This window comes from Littorina saxatilis, unplaced genomic scaffold (genome assembly GCF_037325665.1).
Source record: "Littorina saxatilis isolate snail1 unplaced genomic scaffold, US_GU_Lsax_2.0 scaffold_1549, whole genome shotgun sequence".
Lineage (NCBI taxonomy): Eukaryota > Metazoa > Mollusca > Gastropoda > Littorinimorpha > Littorinidae > Littorina > Littorina saxatilis.
The window spans coordinates 1-25,307 of NW_027126499.1; the positions used below are offsets into that span (position 1 = coordinate 1).

The 25,307-nt window shown below is 42.4% G+C and overlaps 1 protein-coding gene across 3 annotated transcripts; it reads right to left on the minus strand.

Moving 5' to 3' along the window:
- Window positions 1-1,604: 1,604 nt before the first annotated feature.
- Window positions 1,605-12,564, minus strand: LOC138954935 (uncharacterized). 3 transcript variants are annotated; one of them, XR_011452026.1, is made up of 4 exons: window positions 11,867-12,564; window positions 9,709-10,076; window positions 7,693-7,839; window positions 1,605-3,850 (listed from the first exon to the last, which is right to left on the minus strand). XR_011452026.1 is itself a non-coding variant. In XM_070326676.1 (3 exons), the coding sequence occupies exons 2-3, from the start codon at window positions 10,070-10,072 to the stop codon at window positions 7,793-7,795; spliced, it is 411 nt and encodes a 136-aa protein (XP_070182777.1). In that variant the 5' UTR covers window positions 10,073-10,076; window positions 11,867-12,562; the 3' UTR covers window positions 4,681-7,792. The 3 variants fall into 3 exon arrangements, 1 of the variants encoding a protein (XP_070182777.1); XR_011452027.1 differs by lacking the exon at window positions 1,605-3,850 and having other exon boundaries at window positions 4,681-7,839; window positions 11,867-12,020; window positions 12,180-12,563; XM_070326676.1 differs by lacking the exon at window positions 1,605-3,850 and having other exon boundaries at window positions 4,681-7,839; window positions 11,867-12,562.
- Window positions 12,565-25,307: the final 12,743 nt, after the last annotated feature.

Here is a 25,307-nt window from a genome sequence, read left to right on the forward strand (position 1 = left end):
ACCCAGAAGGGTGTTTGATTGCAAATGAGACAGTGACAAAAGGTCAGGTGTCATGTCTACTGTCCCGAATGACACACGATTGCTGACATTTCACCATTGCCAAAAGAATAAACAAATAAGAAATAGGTAGAAAATGAATGTGAAAACTGACTTTGATTGTTGATCAGTATTTTCTATACCACTAACAAATAATCTACTTACACATAGCTGTTTGGCAAATGTATGTTGCATGGGACACACTGACATGAAAGTGGAAGATGTTTTTCCCTCTAGAGAAACTACATATCAAGTTACACTTTTTGTGCTCTTCCATTCCAGTTGGCAATCAATTGTTAACGCATGTTATTAGAAAAAATAGAACGAAAACAGATTAGATAGAATGAAAAATGTACTGGTGATGTCATTTGGGACATACTGACATGAAAACGTCACCTTTTGTCATTGTCTCAAATATCTCTTAAACGAGTTGGAATTTTTTAATGAGCTTTTAGAAATGCCTCAGACACCTACAAAGCTTTCATCTCCTAAAAGCTCATTAAATTTCAGTGATAATTAATTAATTAATTAATTAATTAATGGTCAAATTTAGACTACACACGGAAGCATTCGTGGGGACGTGCGGACCCATACTTCTCAAAGAAGGAAAAGCGTGTATACCCTTCCGAGGCACTCGTGGGTCCATGCGGACCCATACTTCTCAAAGAAGGACAATTGTGCAAACCCTTCCGTGGCACTCGTGGGGCCATGCAGACCCATAATATTTTACCAAATACCGTGTGCAGTCTAAATTTGACCATTAATTAATTAATTAATTATCACTGAAATTTAATGAGCTTTTAGGAGATGATAGCTTTTTAGGTGTCTGAGGCATTTCTAAAAGCTCATTAAAAAATTCCAACTCGTTTGAGATATTTGCATCAAACACCCTTCTGTGTCCGCACGGACCCACGAGTGCCACGGAAGGATATGCATATTTTTCTTTCTTTGAGAAGCATGGGTCTGCACGGCCCCACGAGTGCCACGGAAGGATATGCACATTTTTCCTTCTTTGAGAAGCATGGGTCTGCACGGCCCCACGAATGCGTCCGTGTGTAGTTGATAACGAGTGCCGGCGAAGGTTAATGGCTGAATAACAATGAGTTCCTTTATACGTTGGATTGGGCAAGCCATATATATATATATATAAATATATCTAGCATCAATAAACCTAAAAATACACTAAGGTCTTTTTCAAAAACAATAGTCTGTTTTAAAAACTTTCAGCAATTTTCAACCTTATAAATCTATACTATAGATACATCAAAAGAAATTTGGTCAGACATGGGATTCAGAAAAAGTGATAATTAAGGAAAAAAAAAGTGGGGGTCTGGGGGCCGCAGAAGGCCCCAGTAGGGTCCAGGGGCAACGCGAAGCCCCCAGAAGCTGAAGGTTTTTAGTATTTTAGACACACAAAAATGGCCCTGAAATGCATATTTCAGCTTAATCATAGCCCCCCCCTCCCTTTCTCTTCCTTCCCATGTTTCTCAAATTAATTTTACGCTAAGCTCAAAATAAGGAGGAGAAAGAGAGAGAGAGAGAGAGGCAGGGGGTGGGGGGGGGGGGTGGGGGGGGGTGGTGGTGGCGTGTGACGGTGTGGTTTCAATGTTCTTACCTTGTCGGTGCCAAACGACCCCAGTGACTGATTACACGACTGGGTTTTCAGGATAGTCAGGTGCTTGTTGCTTTTCAAGTGGCTTTTGAGGGCAGTCTTTCCATTGGAACCGTAGTTGATAACATTAACATCGTTGCACAAAGTGCACTAAGCTTTTCCCGGCAAGTTGATTTTAGCAAAAGCATCGCCAACTTTCAGTTTCACGTCTTGTGTCTTCTGGCCTTTCTCGTATTTCCAGCTCAATGATACAACTTCATCGAGCCAGTCGAATCTCCAGAGATTTTTCTTGTACTTCTGCTGGTCAATTTCCCGGGATAGAACGGTTTCGTCTCGCTTTAGCTTCCTCATCATTTTTGCAAGTGGCTCGAAGCGATGTAAAAATGGCGCCGAATCATTCTCATACGGTATGCTTTAGCTTATACTGAATCCCCGATAGCTACGTTGAAACAGTGACTGTAGGAGACAAAGACACAGAGCGCGTTCCCATACGGATCGACCAGCAACAGTCTGACCGTTTTAGGAACCAACCGTTCAAGAATAGTATGGAATGGAGCGTCGCGATCAGCGGACCGTCCGAAAAACTTGGGTCTTTACCTACATATACCCCAACATTTTCTCAGCGGATTTGCACGAATCTCAAGAATGATCCCTGGAGCCTAAAAATTTACGGAATTCCGTAATTTTACGGAAGAATCCCATGTCTGTTTGGTGCAATTAAACAGGTAACCTAATGGCAAATCATTGTGTAAAACTTTCTTTACAACTTTCTTTCACAAAGTGTACATATTTATTTTTTTTTTTTTTAGCAATATTGTTTTCGTGGTGCAGTACCTGTGTTTAAAAATAATAAAATACACAGCGGACATAATTTCGCTTTATTTGAATGACTTTCCACTTTACAAAGATTGGTTTAGAATTAGAGCGCAGATTTAAACCAATTTGAAAAAAACAGTTGCTTATACCTTCTACCATGCTTGGTACTTTGAACAAACTTTATGATTGTTTTTGAGGCTTACATTGTTGCAGCACAATGCTGCTCAGTGCAAATTAACTTTTTTGAAGGCGAAGTGTCTGCACCCAGACACATCCTTACTCTGAGGTCTGAAAGCAAACCCGCAAATTGAGGCACACCTCCCAACGCCATGCAAGATATTGCAGATTTATTGCACGATTACGTGGCTGGAGCGGATAGGGCAAGTAGCCTAATAAGTTTACAATTTAAAACGAATGCTTCTTTCATTGACAAAAGCAGTAATCATGTGTCAAAACACTGGATCGGCTTTGGAATGCGCTTGTAAATAAAAGTAGACAATGAATTTTTCTTGTGATTCCACTGACCAATCTGCTTGTAGTCTGGACAATCAAGCGTACAAAATATGGCAAAATCGTATGGGTTCACAGGTCTGCTATACACTTCAGGTTTGGGGTGTCCACAAGCTAACTTTTTTTTTTACTCGAGCATGTTGGCAACGAACTGGAGAACAACATCTGACCATGTTGATCGGTGGGTGGCCCACTCCGAGGGTCAATGCGCTCCGTTAGTTGCACGAGCTGTTCCTCAGAGAGGGGGCAAGCCGTGGCAGGCACATCCTAACGACTGTCTGGCAAAGGATGGTCCTCGATTATCGATTGAAGGCTTCTCCCTTTCCAGAAGTCCTGTACTGCTGTGGATGTGCTGGCTCGTCTCTCCAGCATCCCCCTGAAGAAGAGCTGCAGGGGAGTTCTGTTGCGCTCTGTCCTCAGGGGTTGGTGGTTCTTCTGTTCCACAATCCACTGTAGGGACCGGTTCAGCCTGGGCAGAAAAACATAGTGGAGGGCCCACAAGTGAATGGGATTGTCCATGTTCAGTATCCCCAGACCACCTTCTGCCTGTGGTGTTCCCATTGCAGTAAACAGGTCATGGTAAGGGTTCACCACATCTTTCCAGACGTCGAGCCAGAGACGCTCGATCCTTTGGTTATGGTCACTGCGGCCTTGCATCGCACTGCCTCTCCCTTCTCCCCTGTGTTCATTCATGAGGGCGACGACATCCAGATTCTCGCCACCATGGTCCATGCGGACTCTTGACGGGAGTCCAAAGCGTTGGGTTCCACCCAAAAACAGATCCCGAACGGTCTCTGACCTGTTGTTTCGGTGGCATGGAGGAAGGTAGTGGCCCGGCTAAAGCCATCGATTGCCCCATGAATCACCATTTTCCACCTGCAATATAACAAACAGAGATCCGTTTCCATATGTGATTTCACCACACAAATTCTGATTAAAGAGTTATTGGGAAATAAGTACAGGTAACATGCTCAGTAAATATTAAAAAGTAATGGTCAAAGTGCTTTTTCATGACCGAGAATCAAGACCATTATTTTTAATATATATCATTGAGAAAAGGTGTGTAACCCATTTAATCCACCTTTCTTCAATTTTGCAAAGAAATAAATCAAGAAAAGCAATTGCTTTATATGACTTTTCTTCGTCATGTCCATAAGCCTTAAGGGTCTTGTAGGTCTTAAAAGGAGGATTCCACTAACTGCTGGGACTCTAAAATTTGATAAAAATAAGCAAAATTTTGGTAATGTCTGCTGGTTAATAACACATACAATTCAGTGAAATTTAATAAAAATAACTGAGAAAACCGCAATGTAAAGCTTTTACAAACTTGACCCCACTGTGACCCCAAAATGTGACAGGGATCAACCAAACTAGGGTCACGTAGGTAGATGATCAAATCCTTCAAGTATTCAAAGTTTCAAAGCTCAAGCTTCAAAAACACCTGAGATAACATCAATGTTAAGATATTTTGATTCGAACATGACCCCCTGTGACCCCAAAACTTGACGAAGGTCAATCTTCTTCTTCTTCAGCGTTCGACGATGGCTGTGTCTAGATTCTTTGGCCCGTGATGTTGACGAAGTGGGCTGTGACGAAGGTCAATCAACCTTATGTCGTCTTCTTCTTCTTATGCGTTCGTGGGCTGAAACTCCCACGTGCACTCGTGGTTTGCACGAGTGGAATTTTACGTGTATGACCGTTTTTTACCCCACCATTTAGGCAGCCATACGCCGCTTTCGGAGGAAGCATGCTGGGTATTTTCTTGTTTCTATAACCCACCGAACTCTGACATGGATTACAGGATTTTTTCGTGCGCACTTGGTCTTGTGCTTGTGTGTACACACGGGGGTGTTCGGACACCGAGGAGAGTCTGCACACAAAGTTGACTCCGAGAAATAAATCTCCCGCCGAACGTGGGGACGAACTCACGCTGACAGCAGGCAACTGGATACAAATCTAGCGCGCTACCCACTGAGCTACATCCCCGCCCACAATCTTATGTCAAGTTGGTAGATTATCAAAACCTAGAAGTGTGCGTACTATTAAAGCTCTAGCTAAAAACACATCTGAGATAACATCAACGTTAAGTTTTTATTAAACGAACATGACCCCGCTGTGACCCCAAAATTTGATGAGGGTCAACGAAACTGGGGTCACTTCGTGAAATCATCAAACCCTAAAAGTGTGCAAAGTTTCAGAGGTCTAGCTGTATAAACTTCTGAGATAACAGCTCAACGTTACATTTTTTGTCCTTGGACAGACAGCCTGCCCACAGCACACATAATTATTTTGATCAAGTATTATTCACTCAGCCAGTCTACCTGCACAAGCATGTGATTAATCCATGGTTGAAGAGTTCTGTGAAAATTGCGCAATTCTGCAAACTCTTTATAGCAGTTAATTTAATTTCGAATAAAATAAAGTACATAGTTGTTCTGCTAAGACGATAAGGCAAATATTTTTGCGTTCTTTTCATGTTTAAGTATCTCGGGAAAAAAAGTTCTATTTATGAAGTGAAATATAATTGACCTACAGATTACTGTCTTTTTATTTGTACAAATGCAAAATGGGAACAACTCTATTTTCTACACAAAATATGAGAGTTACTTGCCTTGAGACCTTGTGTCTGGTACAACGTAGATTTTGATTTAGAAAACAACCAAACTTATGGATCTTATATTGGATTCTGTGTGTTGAAACCTGAAATGAATAGTGTAAATGCAGTATGTATGAGCTCTTTCCTCTTTCGAATATTTGAGCATTCAGAACTTTTCAGTCACCAAGCAGTGACCACACAGTGTGGTTTCTCAACCTATGAGCTATCGAGGATTCAGACTGGTTGCTGGGTGGTTATTTGTTAGGACTAGGTAACTTGGTATTCACCGAAAAGTATTCCCCCCTCTGCTTATTTCTCTGTTAACTTGAAGGGGTGTTTATTGTTAAAAAAAACACCAAGCAACCAAATTTAAATAACCACCCAGTAGAAATGGTAAGGTATAACCAGAATATGTTTTGTATTCCGTGGGGAAATCATCAATGGACCAGTCTTTCATTACATATCCAGAAAATGACAAAATAAAAAGAAAAGAAAAGAAAATACTTGCACACGACTCACCTTCGTTACCCACCTACCCCTTAGAAGACGCCCTTCCTTTTACGATCCCAAACAAGACATTTTCAAGACCCTGTTTCATAGCTGCCAACCCCTGTGAAGCCCAAAGAGTAGCATTTTGGAACTTTCACCCAATGTCAGAGTTGCAATTGGTGTTTATAAGCGTAGCACTCGCATAATCTTAAATTTGAATCGCAAGCCCGCATTTAAAATGCCATCAAAAACGTTTGTAAGATTCTGAGAGCTCTACGACATTACAACCGTCTAAACATAGTTCAATGTCACACGCTTTCCTTCTTTGCCACTACTAAAGCAAACGTATGCAAGATTGTATGTTACACGCTTTAGGAGCATGGCAAGAACGGATTCAAACTCAAAATCGTCACTCCAAAAAAACATAAAATGCACACACGACTTTTATTTCTCCTGCTGTTATCGTTTCTTCTCTTTACAGATTCTTCAACGCTCAGAATACTGAAAACGGCACCCCAGACGACAGTACTGTTTCCATACGCGAATTTAACTTCCCTTGGAAAGTGGTTCGCTCAGGAGGCCTGTTTGTCTGACACTATAAGGACAGAGTTCTGAACATAGATGACAAAGATTCCGGAATGAACAAACATTTTGCGGATGCAGACACAGAAAGACGTCATGAAGAATGAGATGCTTCAAAAGATACAGACTGTGACGATGACTGTGACGTCATTCCCATATAACGAGACGTCATTCACAGTTGTTCGGTCACTTCCGTCAAAAAGTAGATTTAGACAATCAACGTAATCTCGTGTGGAAGAAAACGTCTGTCACACAACCAAGTCGGAATAGCAGGTATTATTACCTATACACGCAAAGTCTGTCGAATTCTTCGGCAAAAATCGTTGAAAATGATTTGCCCGCATCGGCGTGGAACTTGCACCATAATCTTCACCACCCTTACGTTTCCCCGTTTTTATCCTGTCTCCCTCCAGTTTCCACTTCTAACACCGTCACTGTGCACAGCTTACAACTTAACAAGTGCATTGCATATTCTAATCAAATTCACAATTGGCGCATAGAGTCACCGGAAATGCGAATGCTTGCAATAAAATTCACGATTTGCTAAGCAAGTCACGTGGACAATATCGAGTCATAACGGAGTGGTTCCCAGCCATCGGTACTCGACTAGTTATGCAATGTTCATTGTTGATTGTCAAGCAATAAGTGAACATTTTGCACGCTTGTCATTTTTTTTTTTTTTAGCGTAGCAGCTCAGGGCTTAGAGTAGCAGCGTAGCAATTCCTGCAAAATCGGAGCATGCTGCGCCAAAATCGTAGCAATTGGCAGGTATGCTGTTCTCTAAGATATTCTGCTCATAACCTCTGTAAGTTTACCCCCATTATAAGACCTTATTATCTCAGGGTTATGTAGGTCTTAAAAGAAAGATTCCAGCGTCATAAAATAATGTTTAAGAGAATTCCTTATGCCACCTGTATCAATCCACTCAAATTCCATGTTCAAACTGGCACAACCCCCAACATCCTCCCCACCACCGGACACACTCAACATTCACCAAATTTTGAAAAAGGATTTTTTTGTGCCCAGTGTATGTATTTGTAGCTGTACTCACGATATCAACTTGTGGTATCCGTCTAGATGCCAGAGAGCGTTTGGTCCTGATACTTGGTACAGACGACGTCTCGTGGGCCTCAACGCCAAAGCTCTGACAGCTACTCCACCAGGATCAACCCGCTGGATGGCTCCCCGTACTCTGTGCCTTTGTGGAGCGTGTAAGAATACAACTTATTACACTAACGTGACATACCACTCATGTCATAACAATACCATTCACTCTACATTGCATGTGTAAAGAGGTCTTGTCTGACAAGGACCTGATTTTTCACTGCCTCCAATACCGAAACAAGCGTCCTTCTTTGAACACTCGGAAGAATTTTAAGAACGTAAACACCACACCAGTGACATTTCCTTGCTTTGACATAAAAGATTACACGAGGCATTCGGAGAGATCCAGGTTCAATTTTTAAGCTTCTTCAATCTGGGCGCTTCGACAAAGGGACATTTACAGCAATGAACATGCAACAGTATGTACAGGGTCCCCACTGGTTTTTAGAAACAAAATTCCATGACTTTTCCATGAGCCTCAATAGCATTTTCCATGACTAGATCCACAGGTCGCCATTTCCGAACACGCAAACTTTTTACATTTTGTCACTGCCAGTTTTGACACTGGCTTGCTTTGCACTGAATTTGAGTCAGTTTCTACGCAGTGTCTCTTTGACAAGCAAGTCAAGCATTTGCTACGCAGTCAGATTATCGGTAATGTTTGCTGGTCCTGTCATTTCACTAAACTGGACCAGCCACTGTTTGTATCCATCTGCACTTTCGTAAATTCCGTTTCATAACCGTCACTAACACTGTGACTTGACGCACTGTCATTTTTTTCACCGCGATACACAGTTCATTGCGAAGATCTTCCTTGGTAATTCGTTCCAATTCCGCATACTTTTTGTTGTCAAGAAACAACCCGAAAGAAAGCTGGCGTGCTAAAGGTTAATTTTTTTTCTTTCTTATTTATGTTAAATTCCATGACTTGAATTGAAATTCCATGACTTGAATTGAAATTCCATGACTTTCCAGGCCTGGAAAATTAAAAATCAAATTCCATGACTTTCCATGACCTGTACGAACCCTGTATGTAGGATAAACAGAATACTACATGGCTTCCTGTTTGATACCAGTTTTACACTAGTGTTTTGAAATATTGTTCGCAGTTTAATATTTAAAAGCACAACTTGTGTAAAACTGGTATTTCATAGGAAACCATATAGTATTCTCTATGTGGACAACAATGTCACAGGCTTACCCACTAAAGTTCTTTAGGAGCTTCTGACACATTTGCCTTAAAAACAACATGCAAAATAACTTGTGGAATCCAAAAGCACCATGCCACATTAGTGGCCCAATTAGAGCTGCAGACTATTACGCTTTCGATGTAGCATGCTACTTGTAAAACAGAAAATGCTACTTCGTTATACAGACACTCTACAATGTTCATTTGTTCCTGCTGCTGTTTTCTTGTCTGAACACAGTTATTGCAACATTTGTGTCTTGACATATAAACATGCAGGTGCAGTGGATTATAAGATGATGCAATACTTAAAGATAAACACCATTTGCTACACTATAAATTCAAGATTGCTACACATGAAGCTTCATAGGGGCTGACAGCTCTGCATCATACACCTGCACATAAATCTTACTGACTGAGTTGATGTGTATTTACACATTGCACACCTCCCACATTGAAGTAAACAATTGAATATCTTCAGTTAATCGAAGTACACTTAAAGATGAAGTTCTCTCCATAGGAATACTGTGCATCACCCTTGCATGTAAGTGAACTCAAAGTACTATGTGAACAGAACAGAACCAATTCTGGTCTGTTTGCAACCGCATGAACGCAGGAAAGAGATCATTGTCAGATTGAATTACAATTAACATTGACACGCTTCCATTTGAAACTTTTCAGTTGTCATTGTGGATTGACGCCCCGGGCCCCAGATCCTGCATTTAACTTTATCCTCGACGAACAAAACAACAGGCACCAATTCGGTGGCCGCCTCACCTGTGATTGTGTTGACCAGGTTGGCAACCGAGCCAGACAGGGTAGAATTGCTGGTACCGGTTGTCATCGATCCCGATGTTGAGGCGATGGCCTCACGATCACCCGAAACAGCTTCTTGCAGACGTTGGTTGTCTTTCTGGAGCGAGACAATGGCCACTTGGCAGGTCTCTTGCCGCTCCCCCAGCCTGCGTAGCTCAGCCAATACCGCGGCCAAAGCAGTGGCGCTTTCTTCCCCTCCTGCTGTGGCTGACTCAAACCCACCGGGTTGTCGCTGCGCGGCTGTCTGGTTGCTGGCCCTCGGCCGACCTGCAGCGGCTCGGGTCACTTCGGCTACCCGCCTTGATGCTGCCCTCCTGGGAGGCATATTCCTGTGCATAAAAAACAGGATATGTGAACACAGCCTTATTTGTCAGATTACTGAGAATTACACATAAGCCTTGAACTTGTCTGCTGCTCCTTGCAGGAGTTAACAACTCCTTCACTGTTCAGCCTGTAAAAGGTGTTTAATATCCCATACTTCTGAAGTTGTCACCAGATTTTGGGAGTCTGAAATACAAACCAAAGAAATTGATTAAAATCTGGCCCAAAGTACTTCAAACCAATTGTGTTTTCTGTGTCAAACTCAAATCCTGGCACCCAGTACCCCCACCAAACGAGTTTGGAATCTCTGAGGCTCAATACATTTATGACAAACAGAACACCAACAGGAAATTACATCATGGTTCTCTGAACTGTCACACACCAACATAATACCTGGCTAACAAATCCACATACTAACTAATGTTGGAATCTCTGAGGCCCTATAGCTTAATTTGACAAAAAGAACAACAGCGAACCATGTTTTCTGATTCTCTGAAAAATCAGCCCCACCATGAAATATTACCTAGCCCACGGTACATGTACTTTAACCAAAATAGTGTTTGTAATCTGTGAGGCACCAGCCAACACAAGTGACAACAGTACCTCCACATGAAATATTACCTAGCCCACAGTACCACAATCAAAATAAATTTGGAATCTCCTAGGCAAAATAACAGGTGATTGACAAAACAGTACTTCCACAGGAACCAATATTTCCTGATTCACTGAAATGACAAACACCTGAGGTAATTGACATACAGTACCTCCACAGGAACAAATATTCTGATTCTCTGAATTGACAAACGCTCACATGAAAAGGCATCGTAACACCAACATGTTCATCAGAATCTCACCTGAAAATTATTTCCAAGTACTCTGGAAAAACACTGATCCATACTATCCACCAACACAGAAACATACTGTTGAAACATGTCACGATATCTTGATTTGACAGAACACTCAACAATCGTGTTGATCGAAGAACCATTCCACCTTGAACTGGTTTTTAGACAAGGGACATCATCCACAACGAGCCTGTCATAAACTCGAGTTACTTCCCATCTACCGATCTGGTTGACCCCATTTAGAGCCGTCGATTTATAATGCCACCCACCCGCATCAAACAAGAAAGAAAATGTAAACAATTTGAAGATTCCCTGTTCCTATACCCGTGCTTTGTAAGCTGATCAGTCAAAACGCACAATGCAACCTGACCCGGCTACAACATTATTTAATCACACAAAAACCGACTGTGTTTATCGCCTGACGAAGGGACTTGTACAACCTGGCCTGTCCTGACGTTGCTTGATCTTCTTGATCTTGATATGTTACGCCAACAGGTCCCAAGCTTGGGAATATACGTTTGCTAGATGCACACCATCACCCAGGAAATGACGCTGCAAATTCAGGTAACGTAAACTGTTTTCCAGCGGAAAACATAAAATCATGGTCCCAAAATACAACTCTAGGGGAGTCCACAGTGCCCTGCCGAAGCAACGCATTGACCTCCATAGCTGCGGCGTTGTATGATGGATCGAAACACACACACAGACAGACAGACAGACAGACAGACAGACAGACACACACACACACACATACACCACGACCCTCGTCTCGATTCCCCCCTCTACGTTAAAATATTTAGTCAAAACTTGACTAAATATAAAAACGGTATTACTTAACTTTAAAATCAGAATCTGTGACTGTGAAACATTGGTCCATTTCTCAGTTGTTTTTCAACAGTTTAAAATTCCTTTTTGAAGCTTTACTATTCTAATATTCAGCACAGAAGAGTTACCTGAAGTACTGTCCTCTGTCCTTTCAGACGAGCTTGTATCATTAAGGACCCAGTAAGCTTGTTGGAAGCAGTAATTGGTTCCACCAACGCATCCAACTCTTGATCAGATATCCTGGAATACACCATGCGTTGTACTTGTAGCATTCCATTTTCCCTGAAAATTGCCAAACACTTTTATTACTTGCGTTGTATCGATAAACGAAGCACAAGTAAGAAACAATAATAAAAGCAAAGAAAATAGCAACACGATATGCAAACATCTAACAAAGCCGAGCAGGCAGAATGACAGGTCTAATGAAAAACAAAGAGGTACCGATTCGGAAACAAGATCGCGATTCTTTCCTTCGCTGCACGACGCAAATCTTCTGTGACCTTTGACCAAACGTAGCTTCCACATTCGATCACCGTGCTCAGCTTAATATTTACAACAGAAAGCCGAGGGGGTGGAATACCGAGATGAACCTACAGAAATGTGCATCCTCAAACCTGACATATTCATCCCAACATTTAATGAACTCCAAAACACAGAAAGTTGCTTGAAATCACACGCCATCTTTGATTGCCACTGCCAGTGGTCGGTCTGACTAATTACTACGCGACCGCACGCGACCACACGCGACCTTGCACTACCTCAAACTAAAGCAGGTGCATGTACTATTTTTATATATATATAGTATCTTCACAACATTATCTGACTTTATACCAAGTTTTAAGTCAAAGAAATTAAAAATAACGGAGCTATAATGTATTTTGCGACGTGCTATCGAGCTAAAGTGAAATCATCTGATGTTTGCACTTTTCAAACTCGCCAGCTCTTTGAAAATGCATCAGAATTAACTTTGTTTTTACTTCTCTGACTTAAAACTCGGTTCAAAGTATGATCATGTTGTGAAGATACTAGATATATAAAATGTTACATGAATATTATTTAGTTTGAGGTTGAGCCTGCGTTCTTAAACGAATGCGAACATGGTCGGACGCTGAATCACGATGATTTCACTTTAGCTCGATAGTTCGTCGCAAAATACATTATAACTCCGTTATTTTTAATTTCTTTGACTTAAAAATTGGTATGAAGTCAGACATTGTTGTGAAGATACTATATATAAAAATATTACGTGAACATGCTTTAGTTTGAGGTCGCGCAAGGTAGTGCAAGGTCGCGTGTGGTCGCGTAGTAATTAGTCAGACCCCCAGTATTATCAAACCGGGACCCGGTACCCGTGTTTCAAAGATCACGCATTGTTTCTTCCATTAAGTCACAAATGAACAAGCAAACAAAACGTTGCTTACCTTCTTAAAACTTCTTCTGGCTCATTACCAGACTGCAACAAATTGACGCAATGGTGGGCTGTTGGAAGGTGCATGGCGCAAACCGGAAGTAGTATCTCCACGAGATTGTCGCTTTGCATGTCGTACATTTTCCGATTCAAGTTCTAATTTGTTCCAGCTGCATTTATTAAATGCAGCTGCATTTAAAAATAAATACAGCTGTATTTAAAAATAATTACACCTGTATCTAAAAATAATTACAGGTGTATTTATTTTTAAATACAGCTGTATTTACTATTAAATACAGGTGCAATTATTTTTAAATACAGCTGTATTTATTTTTAAATGCAGCTGTATTTAAAAATAATTACACCTGTATTTAATAATAAATACAGCTGTATATATTTTTAAATACAGGTGTAATTATTTTTAAATACAGCTGTATTTATGATTAAATACAGCTGTATTTATCATTAAATACAGGTGTATTTATTTTAAATTACAGCTGTAATAGTTATGAGCCAAACGGCTTTCCATAGTCTCTGTCAAACACACACGTGGTTTTAATACGTCTGGTGGAGAGGGGGACCAAAGGCACAGACAGGGTTCCAGCTACACTGCTCGTTTACATATAGTGTGATGAAGCCTGTCTGTATATCGTGTTGTGAAGCCTGTCTGTTTATCGTGTTGTGAAGCCTGTCTGTATATCGTGTTGTAAAGCCTGTCTGTATATCGTGTCGTGATTCCAGTCTGTATATCGTGTTGTGAAGCCTGTCTGTATATCGTGTTGTGAAGCCTGTCTGTATAAATTATCGTGTTGTGAAGCCTGTCTGTATATCGTGTTGTGAAGCCTGTCTGTATATCGTGTTGTGAAGCCTGTCTGTATATCGTATTATGAAGCCTGTCTGTATATCGTGTTGTGAAGCCTGTCTGTATATCGTGTTGTGAAGCCTGTCTGTATATCGATCGTGTTGTGAAGCCTTTCTGTAGTTCGTGTTGTGAAGCCTTTCTGTAGTTCGTGTTGTGAAGCCTTTCTTTATATATATAGATGAATACCCGCTTCGCCGGGAAGAAGTAGGGCCGAATACCCGGCTTCGCGATTGACGCCACACGAAGGAAGGAAGATACACGCGCAAAACACTGGAGAAGATACCAAGAGTTACTGGGAATGGATGTACAAAAAAACCAAAATCGGTTCAGCGCTGCGCGCTGGGAGCACGTGTTGAAAATTTTCATCGACCAGATTGTGTTTTGGGTCTACCTGAATATGCCCACCAAATTTGAAGCAGATCCATCGAGAACTTTGGCCGTGCATCGCGAAGTGACCGACAGACAGACAGACAGACACAAGCCGTATATAGATATAGATATATATATATACTAGATGAATACCCGCTTCGCCGGGTACCCGGCTTCGCCGGGAAGAAGTAGAGCCGAATACCCGATTGACGCCACACGAAGGAAGGGAGATAAACGCGCAAAACACTGGAGAAGATAAGGAAGAGTTACTGGGAATGGATGTACAGAAAAACCAAAATCGGTTCAGCGCTGCGCGCTGAGAGCACGTGTTGAAAATGTTCATCGACCAGATTGTGTTTTGGGTCTACCTGAATATATATATGCCCACCAAATTTGAAGCAGATCCATCGAGAACTTTGGCCGTGCATCGCGAAGTGACCAACAGACAGACAAACAGACACACACAAGCCGTATATAGATACAGATATCGTGTTGTGAAGCTTTTCTGTACATTGCCATCAGAAACAAGTCCCCTGCCTGTAGTAACCAAATTTACAATCGAACCTGCAATGCACCTAACAGAACATCTCTTTGTCTTTGCTGTTGTGTACAGAGCTTGACTTCAAGATTGACATCAAGGACTGCCATTGCGGGGAAGGGAGTGTTTGTGTGTTAGTGTGTGTGTAAGGGGGGTCATTTTTGAAATAAAGTAAGTTGGCTTACATGTACTTCTAAAACTGTAACGAGCTGTCCTCAATGTGCTGGAGGGGTGTGCAATTTCTTCAATCAAGAACAAGCAAAACGGGTGAACTCTCTCATTGCAGGACGTGTAGGGTGATGGTAGCCAGTGGTGGTGGTGGCTGTGCAAGTGGGAGGGGGGTGGGTGGGAGAAGGTTAGCACTCAGAGTTCGTAGTCAAGAAGCACAATTATATCGAACCAGAACAGGATGGCCATCTGAGAGGGGAGGCAAGAAGGAAGGGGGAAAACACACAGCAGTTCAAAAACAACGCAACTGATCTATGCCCTGATAAAACACCCACGTTGCAGGTAGAAGTGAAAGACGACAGAGACCCATCCATACTCTCCCTTCACCTGTTTACTTACCTTGCGCTCTGATTTTATATACCTGATTTATGGCGGCTATACTTGTATGAGGTCATAAGCACAGCTGTCACTATGACAAGCATGCACGTGCACACACACGAACGCACAAAGAGAGAGAGAGAGAGAGAGAGAGAGAGAGAGAGAGAGAGAGAGAGAGAGAGAGAGAGAGAGCGAGAGAAAGAAAGATACGTTGAGAGAGAGAAATAGAGAGAGAGAGACAGAGAGAGACAGAGAGAGAGAGACAGAGACAGAGAGAGAGACAGAGAAAGACAGCAACAAAGAGGAACACGCATACACACACACACACACACACACACACACACACACACACACACACACACACACACACACACACACATCATACAGAGAGTTATCATACACAATCATACAGTGATGTCTTCCCACCCCTGCTCCTATACACACCCTAACGTACGCAGAGAATACACTGATATCTATCAACAAAGAGCCAAACGCGCACGGAGGCTCATCGCAAAGAATTACTGATTACTCAGGTTAGTCAAAAAGCAACTATTTTTGCTTCTACCACTAACCTCGAAAATCTATCTATTTATAGTGATTCCTTCTCTTTTCTCTTGTCTGTCTTTCCATTTGTCCGTACGTCTGTCTGTCTGTCTGTCTGTCTGTCTGCCCGTGTGTACGTCCGTGTCTCTCTCTCTCCCTTTCCCATCTCCTTCCTTCTTTCTCTCCCTCACCAAGTCTCTCTCTACCTGGCCTGTCTCTTTCCTTGCACACTCCCTGTGTGTGTGTCTCTCTCTCTCTCTGTCTCTCTCTCTCTCTCTCTCTCTCTCTCTCTCTCTCTCTTTCTCTCTCTCTCTCTCTCTTTCTCTCTCTCTTTCCCCCCCTCCCTCCCCAAACCTCCCTCTCTCTCTCTCTCTCTCTCTCTCTCTTTCTCTCTCTCTCCCCAACTTTGCTGCACACACACACACACACACACACACACAGGGATGGCCACACCGTCCGCCTGATCGCCATGGGCGAGTAAAAATTCCGCCGGGCTAGTAGAAACCGCCTGGCAGCACGCCCGGCTGGCCTATAGATAACAATTCTGGTCAAATGCAAAACTGTTGGTTGTACTATCGAGTTGTCAAGCCATATATATATATATATATATATATATATATATATATATATATATATATATATATATATATATATATATATATATATACCAAAACTGCAGACGCAGGAACATCTTTCGTCTGCAAAATCACCGCCATGTTCTAGTGAAACGAAAACGAGGTTTATGTGCGTATCTAATCACCGCTAATTTAATTGTGTACAGAAATCTGACACTCATAAATTTGTTGTGTGGTATGTGCCGGGCCAGCGAAATTTCTGGCGGGCAAGTGATTTTCTTGAAGTTACTCGCCCGGCCTATCGAGTTAAAATTTTCAGATTTGGCCATCCCTGCACACTCACACACACACACACAAACTAATCACCACAACCGTACACAAACACTTCCCTGTGACATAACCTCCCGTTGGAGCAAATAATTATTGACTCACTCTCTTCGCTAACCACTGCACAGAAAAAAATAAGAACAAGCTGCCTGCTACCGACAGGGCCTTTATGGGAGCAATTACGTGTTTGACCTGTTCGTTTACACACGGTCACCTTTGTTTTTCTCCCCACAAGCAAAAGTTTGAACCGCCGTTTCGCGGCCTTCTGCGCTTTGGGTTTGTTACTCGCGGCATAGGCTTGCAAACCCCCAGAACACACAGAGGATAGGGACACGGAGCAAGTACAGACCACACCAACGATTGCACAAGGACATGGAGCGCCTGTGTTACTCTGTCTGTAGACACAACGCTGCTTGTCGTGTGTACCTCAAGGCGAGATAAGCTCTCTTCTTGTTTTCACATGTGTGACTAGTGCACTTAGCGTGAAAACAAACCACTTCAGTGATTGCAAAGACTTTAAACGAATAGGTTCCTTTGTCTGTGGACACAACGCTGCTTGTCGTCTGCACCCCAAAGCGAGATGAGCTCCCCTCGTATTCACCAGTGCGACTAACGCACTGACTGACCTAGCTTGTTCCAAACTACGGTACAAATAGCAGGTACAGACCCCACCAAAGACTGCACAATTATACTACGGTGCGCCTGTGTCATTGCGTCGTGTGTTACCTCAAGGTTATATAAACTCCTCTTGTATTCACCCTTGGGACCCACGCACTTACCTATTTTACTGAGTTTCGTTGTTGAATACCCACACTGGAGGTAAAATCTGCGCACTTGTACGTCGGTGTGTCCTGCGTTCTCTTTACCTTCTGGTGTTGACACACAAGTCTGTCTCCCAAACTGGGACCACTGAATCCTCCTTCACTCCGCAGAAATGCTCGAATTTTCGCGTGGTAGAATGGATGTCACGGTCTCCCAACGAAAACGTCGTTAGTTTGTCCTGTTTTACACTTTCTATTCCGTATTTTGTCCTGGACTGAGTCTCTCAATCTGAGATCGCTCGATCCACCACAATCTTTACACACGAACTTCCGCGTACGGATCAGTGTCTACCGCTGATGACGTTGCGAGTTTTTGCCAAGGTGTAGATAATCTATTTAGGTATTTTTAAACAGCACCGCGTCATATCCTGTCCAAAGCTGGTCTCCAAAACTGGGATCGCCGAGTCGAGTGTCATCCCTCTGTAGAAACGCTCCAGTTTTCACGAAGGAGAACAAATCCGTGGGTCTAGCGCACTAGGGCAAAGTTGAGAGTTTGTCCTGCTTTAGACTTGTCGGTCTGTATGTTGTTCTCGCACTAGAATGTTTTCCAAATATAAGCGCTCAAATGCTTCTCAACCGTACTTTTATCCCACGCGAACCTATCCAGACTGTTCTACTACTTTTGCGTCAGTACGTAGTCAGCCCATGAAATCCTTTAAAGCAAAACATATACGGTGAAGATATACTATTCCGGCTCTGGTTGAAAGGATCCCATATGTTAGAAATACCCGCATAGAGGATCCACATAATTAGTATAATTATTATTCTATAATCGATGGGTTGAATGCCGCTGTAAACTTCTCACTCGCTTCATCCATTGACGTTCTGCTACATGTGTGTTTATCTTGAACGTGCCACAGTAAGTTTCCTACCGCTGCGAAAAAAAACCACTTGAAAAGAACCCTTTACATTTTTACAGACATCAGTTTGAAAGGATGGTGTACACAAAAAATGAGTAAATTCAGGTCACACCGATTTGTAAGTCTGTTGCTCAACTGGCTTAACGACAGAAACGTCGGTCGGCGGGAGGTGGTGGTTGGAGGGGGGAAGAGAGAGAGAGAGAGAGAGAGAGAGAGAGAGAGAGAGAGAGAGAGAGAGAGAGAGAGAGAGAGAGAGAGAGAGAGAGAGAGAGAGAGCATGTAACGATGTAAAGTCAAAACACGCTAATTTACATGTCTGCTTGCTAAACGACAATTACATCGGGGGCAGTAGTGTGTCTATGGGGAGGGGGCGGGGGAGGGGGGAGGGGCAAAAAGAGAGCAGGGATACGGAGAGAAAGGGAGAGAGAGAGAGCGAGGGTGAGAAGGAGCGTCTGTCAGTCTATGTCAGTCGTACGGTATATCTATAAGAGAGAGAGAGAGAGAGAGAGAGAGAGAGAGAGAGAGAGAGAGAGAGAGAGAGAGAGAGAGAGAGAGAGAGAGAGAACTCGAACTCGAACTCGAACTCGAAAACTTTATTACCGAGGGATGATAGCATTAGGTCCATATGGTCCTTTCTTACAGCTAGTCCCTACTATAATACACACATGAAACAAAGAACAAATATAAAGAATAAAAAAATAAAAAAACAAATATAAAGAGAGAGAGAGAGAGAGAGAGAGAGAGAGACAGACAGAGAGAGAGGGAGAGAGAGAGAGAGAGAGAGACAGACAGACAGAGAGAGAGACAGAATTGAATTTGAATTGAACTTTATTTTACAAGGATTTAGATTTAAGGCTACGCCTTTTCTTACAATCTGTCCTTGGGACGCATAGACACACAATTATATAATTTAAAAAAAAAATTAAAAATTAAAAAGTTAAAAAGTTAACCAACAAAAGGAGGTCGGAAAACGTGATAATAAAGATGACGATAATGATGATGATGACGATGATGATAATGATGATGATGATGATAAAGAAGAGGCATGAAGAGCATACATATGTGGTTATTCATAAAATCAAATGCATACTAATAATAATAATAATAAAGTGTATTTATATTGCGCCTATCCCTTACAAAAAACAAAAATATTTGGCTCTAAGCGCATTACAACATGTGAAGGACTTGGTACAATCAAGTCTGACAAGTACAACAGCACAATATACAGTCGGTCTCTTAGGTAAAAGCAGCTTCGACAGTTAAACACTTCTACTAAAAGATCCTCTAACAATTTACAAACATAGTTAAAGAACATCGAGTTAATAGGAATTAAAAAAAAAAAAGGTTCTTATAATAAAACTATCTAGCGAACGACGAAGAAGAAGAAGAATAAAACTATCAATGTCAATGTATAACAAGTCATTCAACGTAAATGGCCAAAGAACAACAATAAAACAATGGTGATAAAACAGTTATACTCAATGGCTAATAACGAGGCAGAGTTAAATAGTATCGACACAAGATTAAAACAAAACATATTTCTGGAGACGAATTAACAACAATAAAGCAATGGTGATAAAACAGTTTTACTCAATGGCTAATAGCGAGGCAGAATTAAATAGTATCGACACAAGATTTAAACTAAACATATTCCTGGAGACGCATTTAATAATTATACATGTATCAAATAATCAATGTACAAAATACAGCCCTCGCAAGCAACCCGCCCCCAGCCGGCCCACAGCGCGCTACGATGGCAAGCGACCCCTCTCCTTAATGTGGCAAATACTGAACAGTGCACACAACCAATTACTCGCATATACTCGTGTCGCTCACTCGCACACACACACAAACACACACACGGACAACATCGAATCACTCGCACAGGCTAGGGGTTGAAGTATTCCCGGAAGAGGTGTGTTTTTAGAGAGGACTTGAAGGAAGGGAGAGAGGTAGAAAGGCGGACAGACATGGGCAGAGAGTTCCAAATAGAGGGAGCTGTGTAGGTAAAGGCGCGCTTGCCGAAAGCGTTCAGTTTGACGCGTGGGACAACAAGGTGCCCTGCGTCAGCGGATCTGAGGTTGCGTGTGGGGACGTGTGGCTTTAAGAGCGAAGACAGGTAAGAAGGGGCAGAGTCTTGAAGGCTACGGTAACACAGGGTAGCTATTTTATATGTAATGCGTGCTTTGATTGGTAGCCAGTGAAGGGTCATGAGGAGAGGGGTGACATGGTCGCGCTTGCGCTTGCGCAGCACAAGACGTGCTGCATTGTTCATGATGCGCTGTAGGCGGTCTAGCTTGGCGTCTGGGAGGCCGGCTAGGAGCGAGTTGCAGTAATCCAGTCTCGACAAAATAAAAGCCGAAACCAGTGTCTTGGTTGCGTCGAGGGAAAGAAGGTGTCTGATTTGGCTAATCCTCCGCATTTCAAGAAAGGCGGTTCTGCAGAGTGAGTTGATGTGGGCGTCCATTGACAGGTTACTGTCAAGGTGGACACCCAGGTTTTTTACTTTGGTGCTGAATGTGACTGTGGTATCAGAAAGGGTAAGACTGGATGTTTCTGAAAGAAGCTTTAACTTTGATTGTTTGCCAACTGGCATGATCTCTGTCTTATCATCATTCATCTTGAGCTTGTTGACTGTCATCCACTGTTTGATGGAATCGCTGCATGATTCTATTGACTGCACTAACTCTGTAAACTGTTTGGTGTGTGCGGATTTTTGTAGTTGAGTGTCGTCTGCGAACATGTGGTACAGGACATTGTGGTGCTTTATGACTTTGCTTAACGGCTGCATGTACATAGTGAATAACACTGGGCCTAACACAGATCCTTGTGGGACACCATACTTTAATATGGTGTCCTCGGAGTGCTTATTCTGGATCACAACAGCCTGAGTGCGTCCAGTCAGGTAGGAGCAGAACCACCCTACTATGCAGGTAATTATAAATACAAGCTGGTGGCAATCGAACATGTAGCAATAGAGTAACAAAAATATGTTCAGAATATACAATGCACAGCATATTTTTGACGTAATACTAATTTTGGTAAGTCAAAAGGCGTTAAACTACTCAGACATTAAGTGGTTTTTTACACATTTTTTAAAACTTTTTAATGACTTTAGGTGTTTAAAGGATGATGGAAGTGAATTCCAAACTGAAGTACCCGAAAAAGCAAGACTGGTCTTATAAAGGTCAATTCGTGGAATCGGTGGGATCAAGTTGACCGACCCATATCTGTTGGTAGATTTATTAAATAATGATGAAATGTAAATCGGCACTTTACCGTGATACAATTTATGCACGAAAATGGCTTTGTTTAACTTGAAATGCGAGAAAGAGAAAGAGAGAGAGAGAGGAGAGAGAGAGAGAGAGAGAGAGAGAGAGAGACACAGAGAGACACACACACACACACACACACACACACACACACACACACACACACACACACACACACACACACATCATTTAAGCTTCCAACACTCCAAAATCCAACCTTACTCTTCGTCTGTAAACCCTAAAGTCATCTAAATCAGCGTGCCGCCATGCTCAAGGCTGCCAGCCAGTGAGCGGTGCACTGTGGCTACGTGTGATATACAGGTACTGAAAGCACAAAGCCGATTCATTTGACAACAGCAGTCGTTAGCGAAGCACGATAAGACAGACGACCCAAAGCCGACATTAAGGTAATTCGGGACAGTCAAACCACAGTCTGTGTCAAACGGCATGTTCGCTAATGTGGTCAAATTGCTGTCCGATGTTCCGGTATAGGACTCAGGAGACAAGCATACAGAGCTTACTGTAACGTTTAAGATGGTGAAAATGAATTGCACTGGATCAAGATAACGAATTCAAATCTGCGTGTGGATGGAGATGATTGGGAAGGGTACTTCCAGCCTGTGATTATACGGTATAAGTAAAGTTTACAGAAACTACTGCAAGATGGTAAAATCAAAAGCTCCATCTTCAAGACCATCCTGAACTCAGGTAAAATGAGTTCCTTCCCTTCGGGTCTCATTTATCCCTGACATGATGCCTTTGTTTTCTCCCTCTGGAGAAGAAATCGATTGATTGTTGTTTTTGTTTTGTTGTTTTTTACATGTTCAGAGCTGTTCGTAATGTGTTGTTGACATAAGCAGATTCGCGATCGTCGATAATGATTTTTCATGGTGTTGTGTAATTGTTAAAGTACATAGGAATTGTTATGTAAGACAGTTTCAAGCGAGCTATCTTTCGCGGATGTATTTATTGTGCAAACAACTCTAAATATGGCAAAAGTGTCACGTGATAATCAACTTTGTCACGTGATCATAACAAAACGGCTACGGAGCGGACACTGGTTAAAAGTAGATGTGTCCTTTGTGACAACGAAAAGACCGAGTCCAGCCATAATTATACGGTTGTAGGCAAAGTTGGGTGGAAAAAATGAATAGCTTGGTGAAATGGTTGAGTCTCTTCGTGGAGAATCTGTTCGTCGAGAGATGGAAGAATCGGCCATTCTGCAATCACTTTCGTCTTTCTTCAGAAACATTAGCGAAAAACATATAGGAGATAACTTTGTATTCTTGTTTTGATAGATTTCGGTTTTTAGCTCCTTTACTCTGCGTAGTAATGATCCATCCTGTCAGAGAGACAGAGCGAGAGCGTGGACCGATAATTATCAGAATGCTTCAAGACAACTAAATGAGTGAGGAGTGAAAATAAAGGCAACGAAGAACATAACAGTCAGATTGCTTTGCTAAGCGAAACTTGTAACATTTTTATATTCATCATGAATGATTTAACTTACTATTCGGATTTTCCACTGTCATCGTTGGTTCAGTTGAAACCACGAAAAGATTTCAAAACATCAATGTAAGCCGTGTACTTGACGCTGTGTTCCGACCTATGAAGAACTGCATTACCAGGTGACAATCTAAATAGAATAACAATTGCTTTAATCAGCCACAAAACGAGATAACAGCTTCTTAAACGCCACACATCGTGGCAATGTCACACATTAACCAAACGACGCGTGCCTACCCTTAAAACGGTCCGTTCTGATGATCTAAATGACTAAATGATTGTTTTCATCAGCCAAACTACAATTGAGTCTCAAAATCTGACAAGAGGTAACGGTAATCAACAATACACAGCACAACACAACAAAACAGATCAAGTCAATGTCCAGAATTAACCCAGCTGCGAGTGACCATCTGTAAACGGTCTAATCGTGTCTTTGGCATAAAAAGGTCGTGTTTCCGGTGTTGCTGATTCGGGATAATACCATGAACACACGTTATGAACGTGTCACACAGACCAACACCCAATGAAGCCAATGTGACGGAAGATAAAAAGGACACATCGGTCACAAAATGAGACGACACATGCACGAACACAAGGAAATGCAACTACTAAAACATGAGTAATATATATATCAGAGTTTCTTAGCCCTCTTCGCACAATCAGGAAGGCTGAGAGAGAGAGAGAGAGAGAGAGAGAGAGAGAGAGAGAGAGAGAGAGAGAGAGAGAGAGAGAGAGAGAGAGAGAGAGAGAGAGAGAGAGAGAGAGAGAGAGAGAGAGAGAGAGAGAGAACGAATACGTGTCTTTGTGTCTGTCAGTACGGCTTGTCTGTTTGCGTGTGTGAGACTGAAACAGTCAGAGACACAGAGACAGAGCTTTAACGTTTAAGTTTAAGCTTCTACACTCTACGTCCAACCACGTGGATCAGTCAACAACTGACGTATATATAGTATACGAAAACAGTTGCAGAAAAAAACGATCACACACGTACGCGCGAGAGACACAAGGCAGCTTACCCTTTCCATGAAAAGACTGATGGCTCCCGAAACACCACGGGGTCCCTGGCGAATAGTCAACAACAGTCGGAACACTCTGCTCGGATCACTCTAGAAACAATGCCGCGTCGCTGAACACTACCGTACACAGCGTACTAGTTCTGCAAAACCAACACTGAAATACGCCCTGAGTACCACAAACACACTGATCTCTGTCTGCCTTCGCCTCTGAGAATTCTCCAAAGCCTGACAGAAACGAAGACCGATCCGTGGCCCGAGTTTGTGCCACGTTGTCCGTGCGGATTTGAACCAGCCTCGCTTCTCGAATCAGGGGCGACTTTCAACACCCCGATTTCGTAGATAGCGACCCAGTTTTACGGTCGTTATCTGCTCTTCTTGCATTCATTTCAAGTGTACCCACCAGCGGCACAGAGCTACGTTATACAAACCATCAATACTCACAACGGCAATAGTAGTAAGGAAAGCTCGGCCGATAAGACACACCCGCACACACAAGGTAAAATGTGGTGATTTACTTCTGTGGACCAGTGAAGTTAATAAATCGGAGAGGAAGTTTTATATTCCTTATCGCGCTCTACGTTGTGTTATGAGAAGTTAATCTCTCGTCTGTTCTAGTTATTTCGTGTGCGCGGTTTTAATGAAGAGTAATAACAATAACATCTCGCTGGGAGCCACGTCAGAGCTAATATGAGGGATTACAAGTTCATAAACCGGGCTGTCGCTTCATCCTGGCTCTATCTTCGTCGTGTCCAAACTTTTTACCATAGGAGTTAGGGAAGATTTATAGCGGTCTTTTTTTTAATCCTAGCCAATTGTGTGTGTGTGTGTGTGTGTGTGTGTGTGTGTGTGTGTGTGTGTGTGCGCGTGCGTGCGTGCGTGCGTGCGTGTCCGTACGTGCGTGCGTGCGTTCGTATATGTGCGTGCGTGTT

What these genes read in the sequence shown, in the direction of transcription:
- LOC138954935 (XM_070326676.1), bottom strand. Translation starts at nt 10,072, where the DNA reads ATGCCTCCCAGGAGGGCAGCATCAAGGCGGGTAGCCGAAGTGACCCGA. An exon ending in CCTGGTCAACACAATCACAG is followed by an intron (nt 7,840 to 9,708) that starts GTGAGGCGGCCA and finishes CGCTCCACAAAG; the next exon opens with GCACAGAGTACGGGGAGCCA.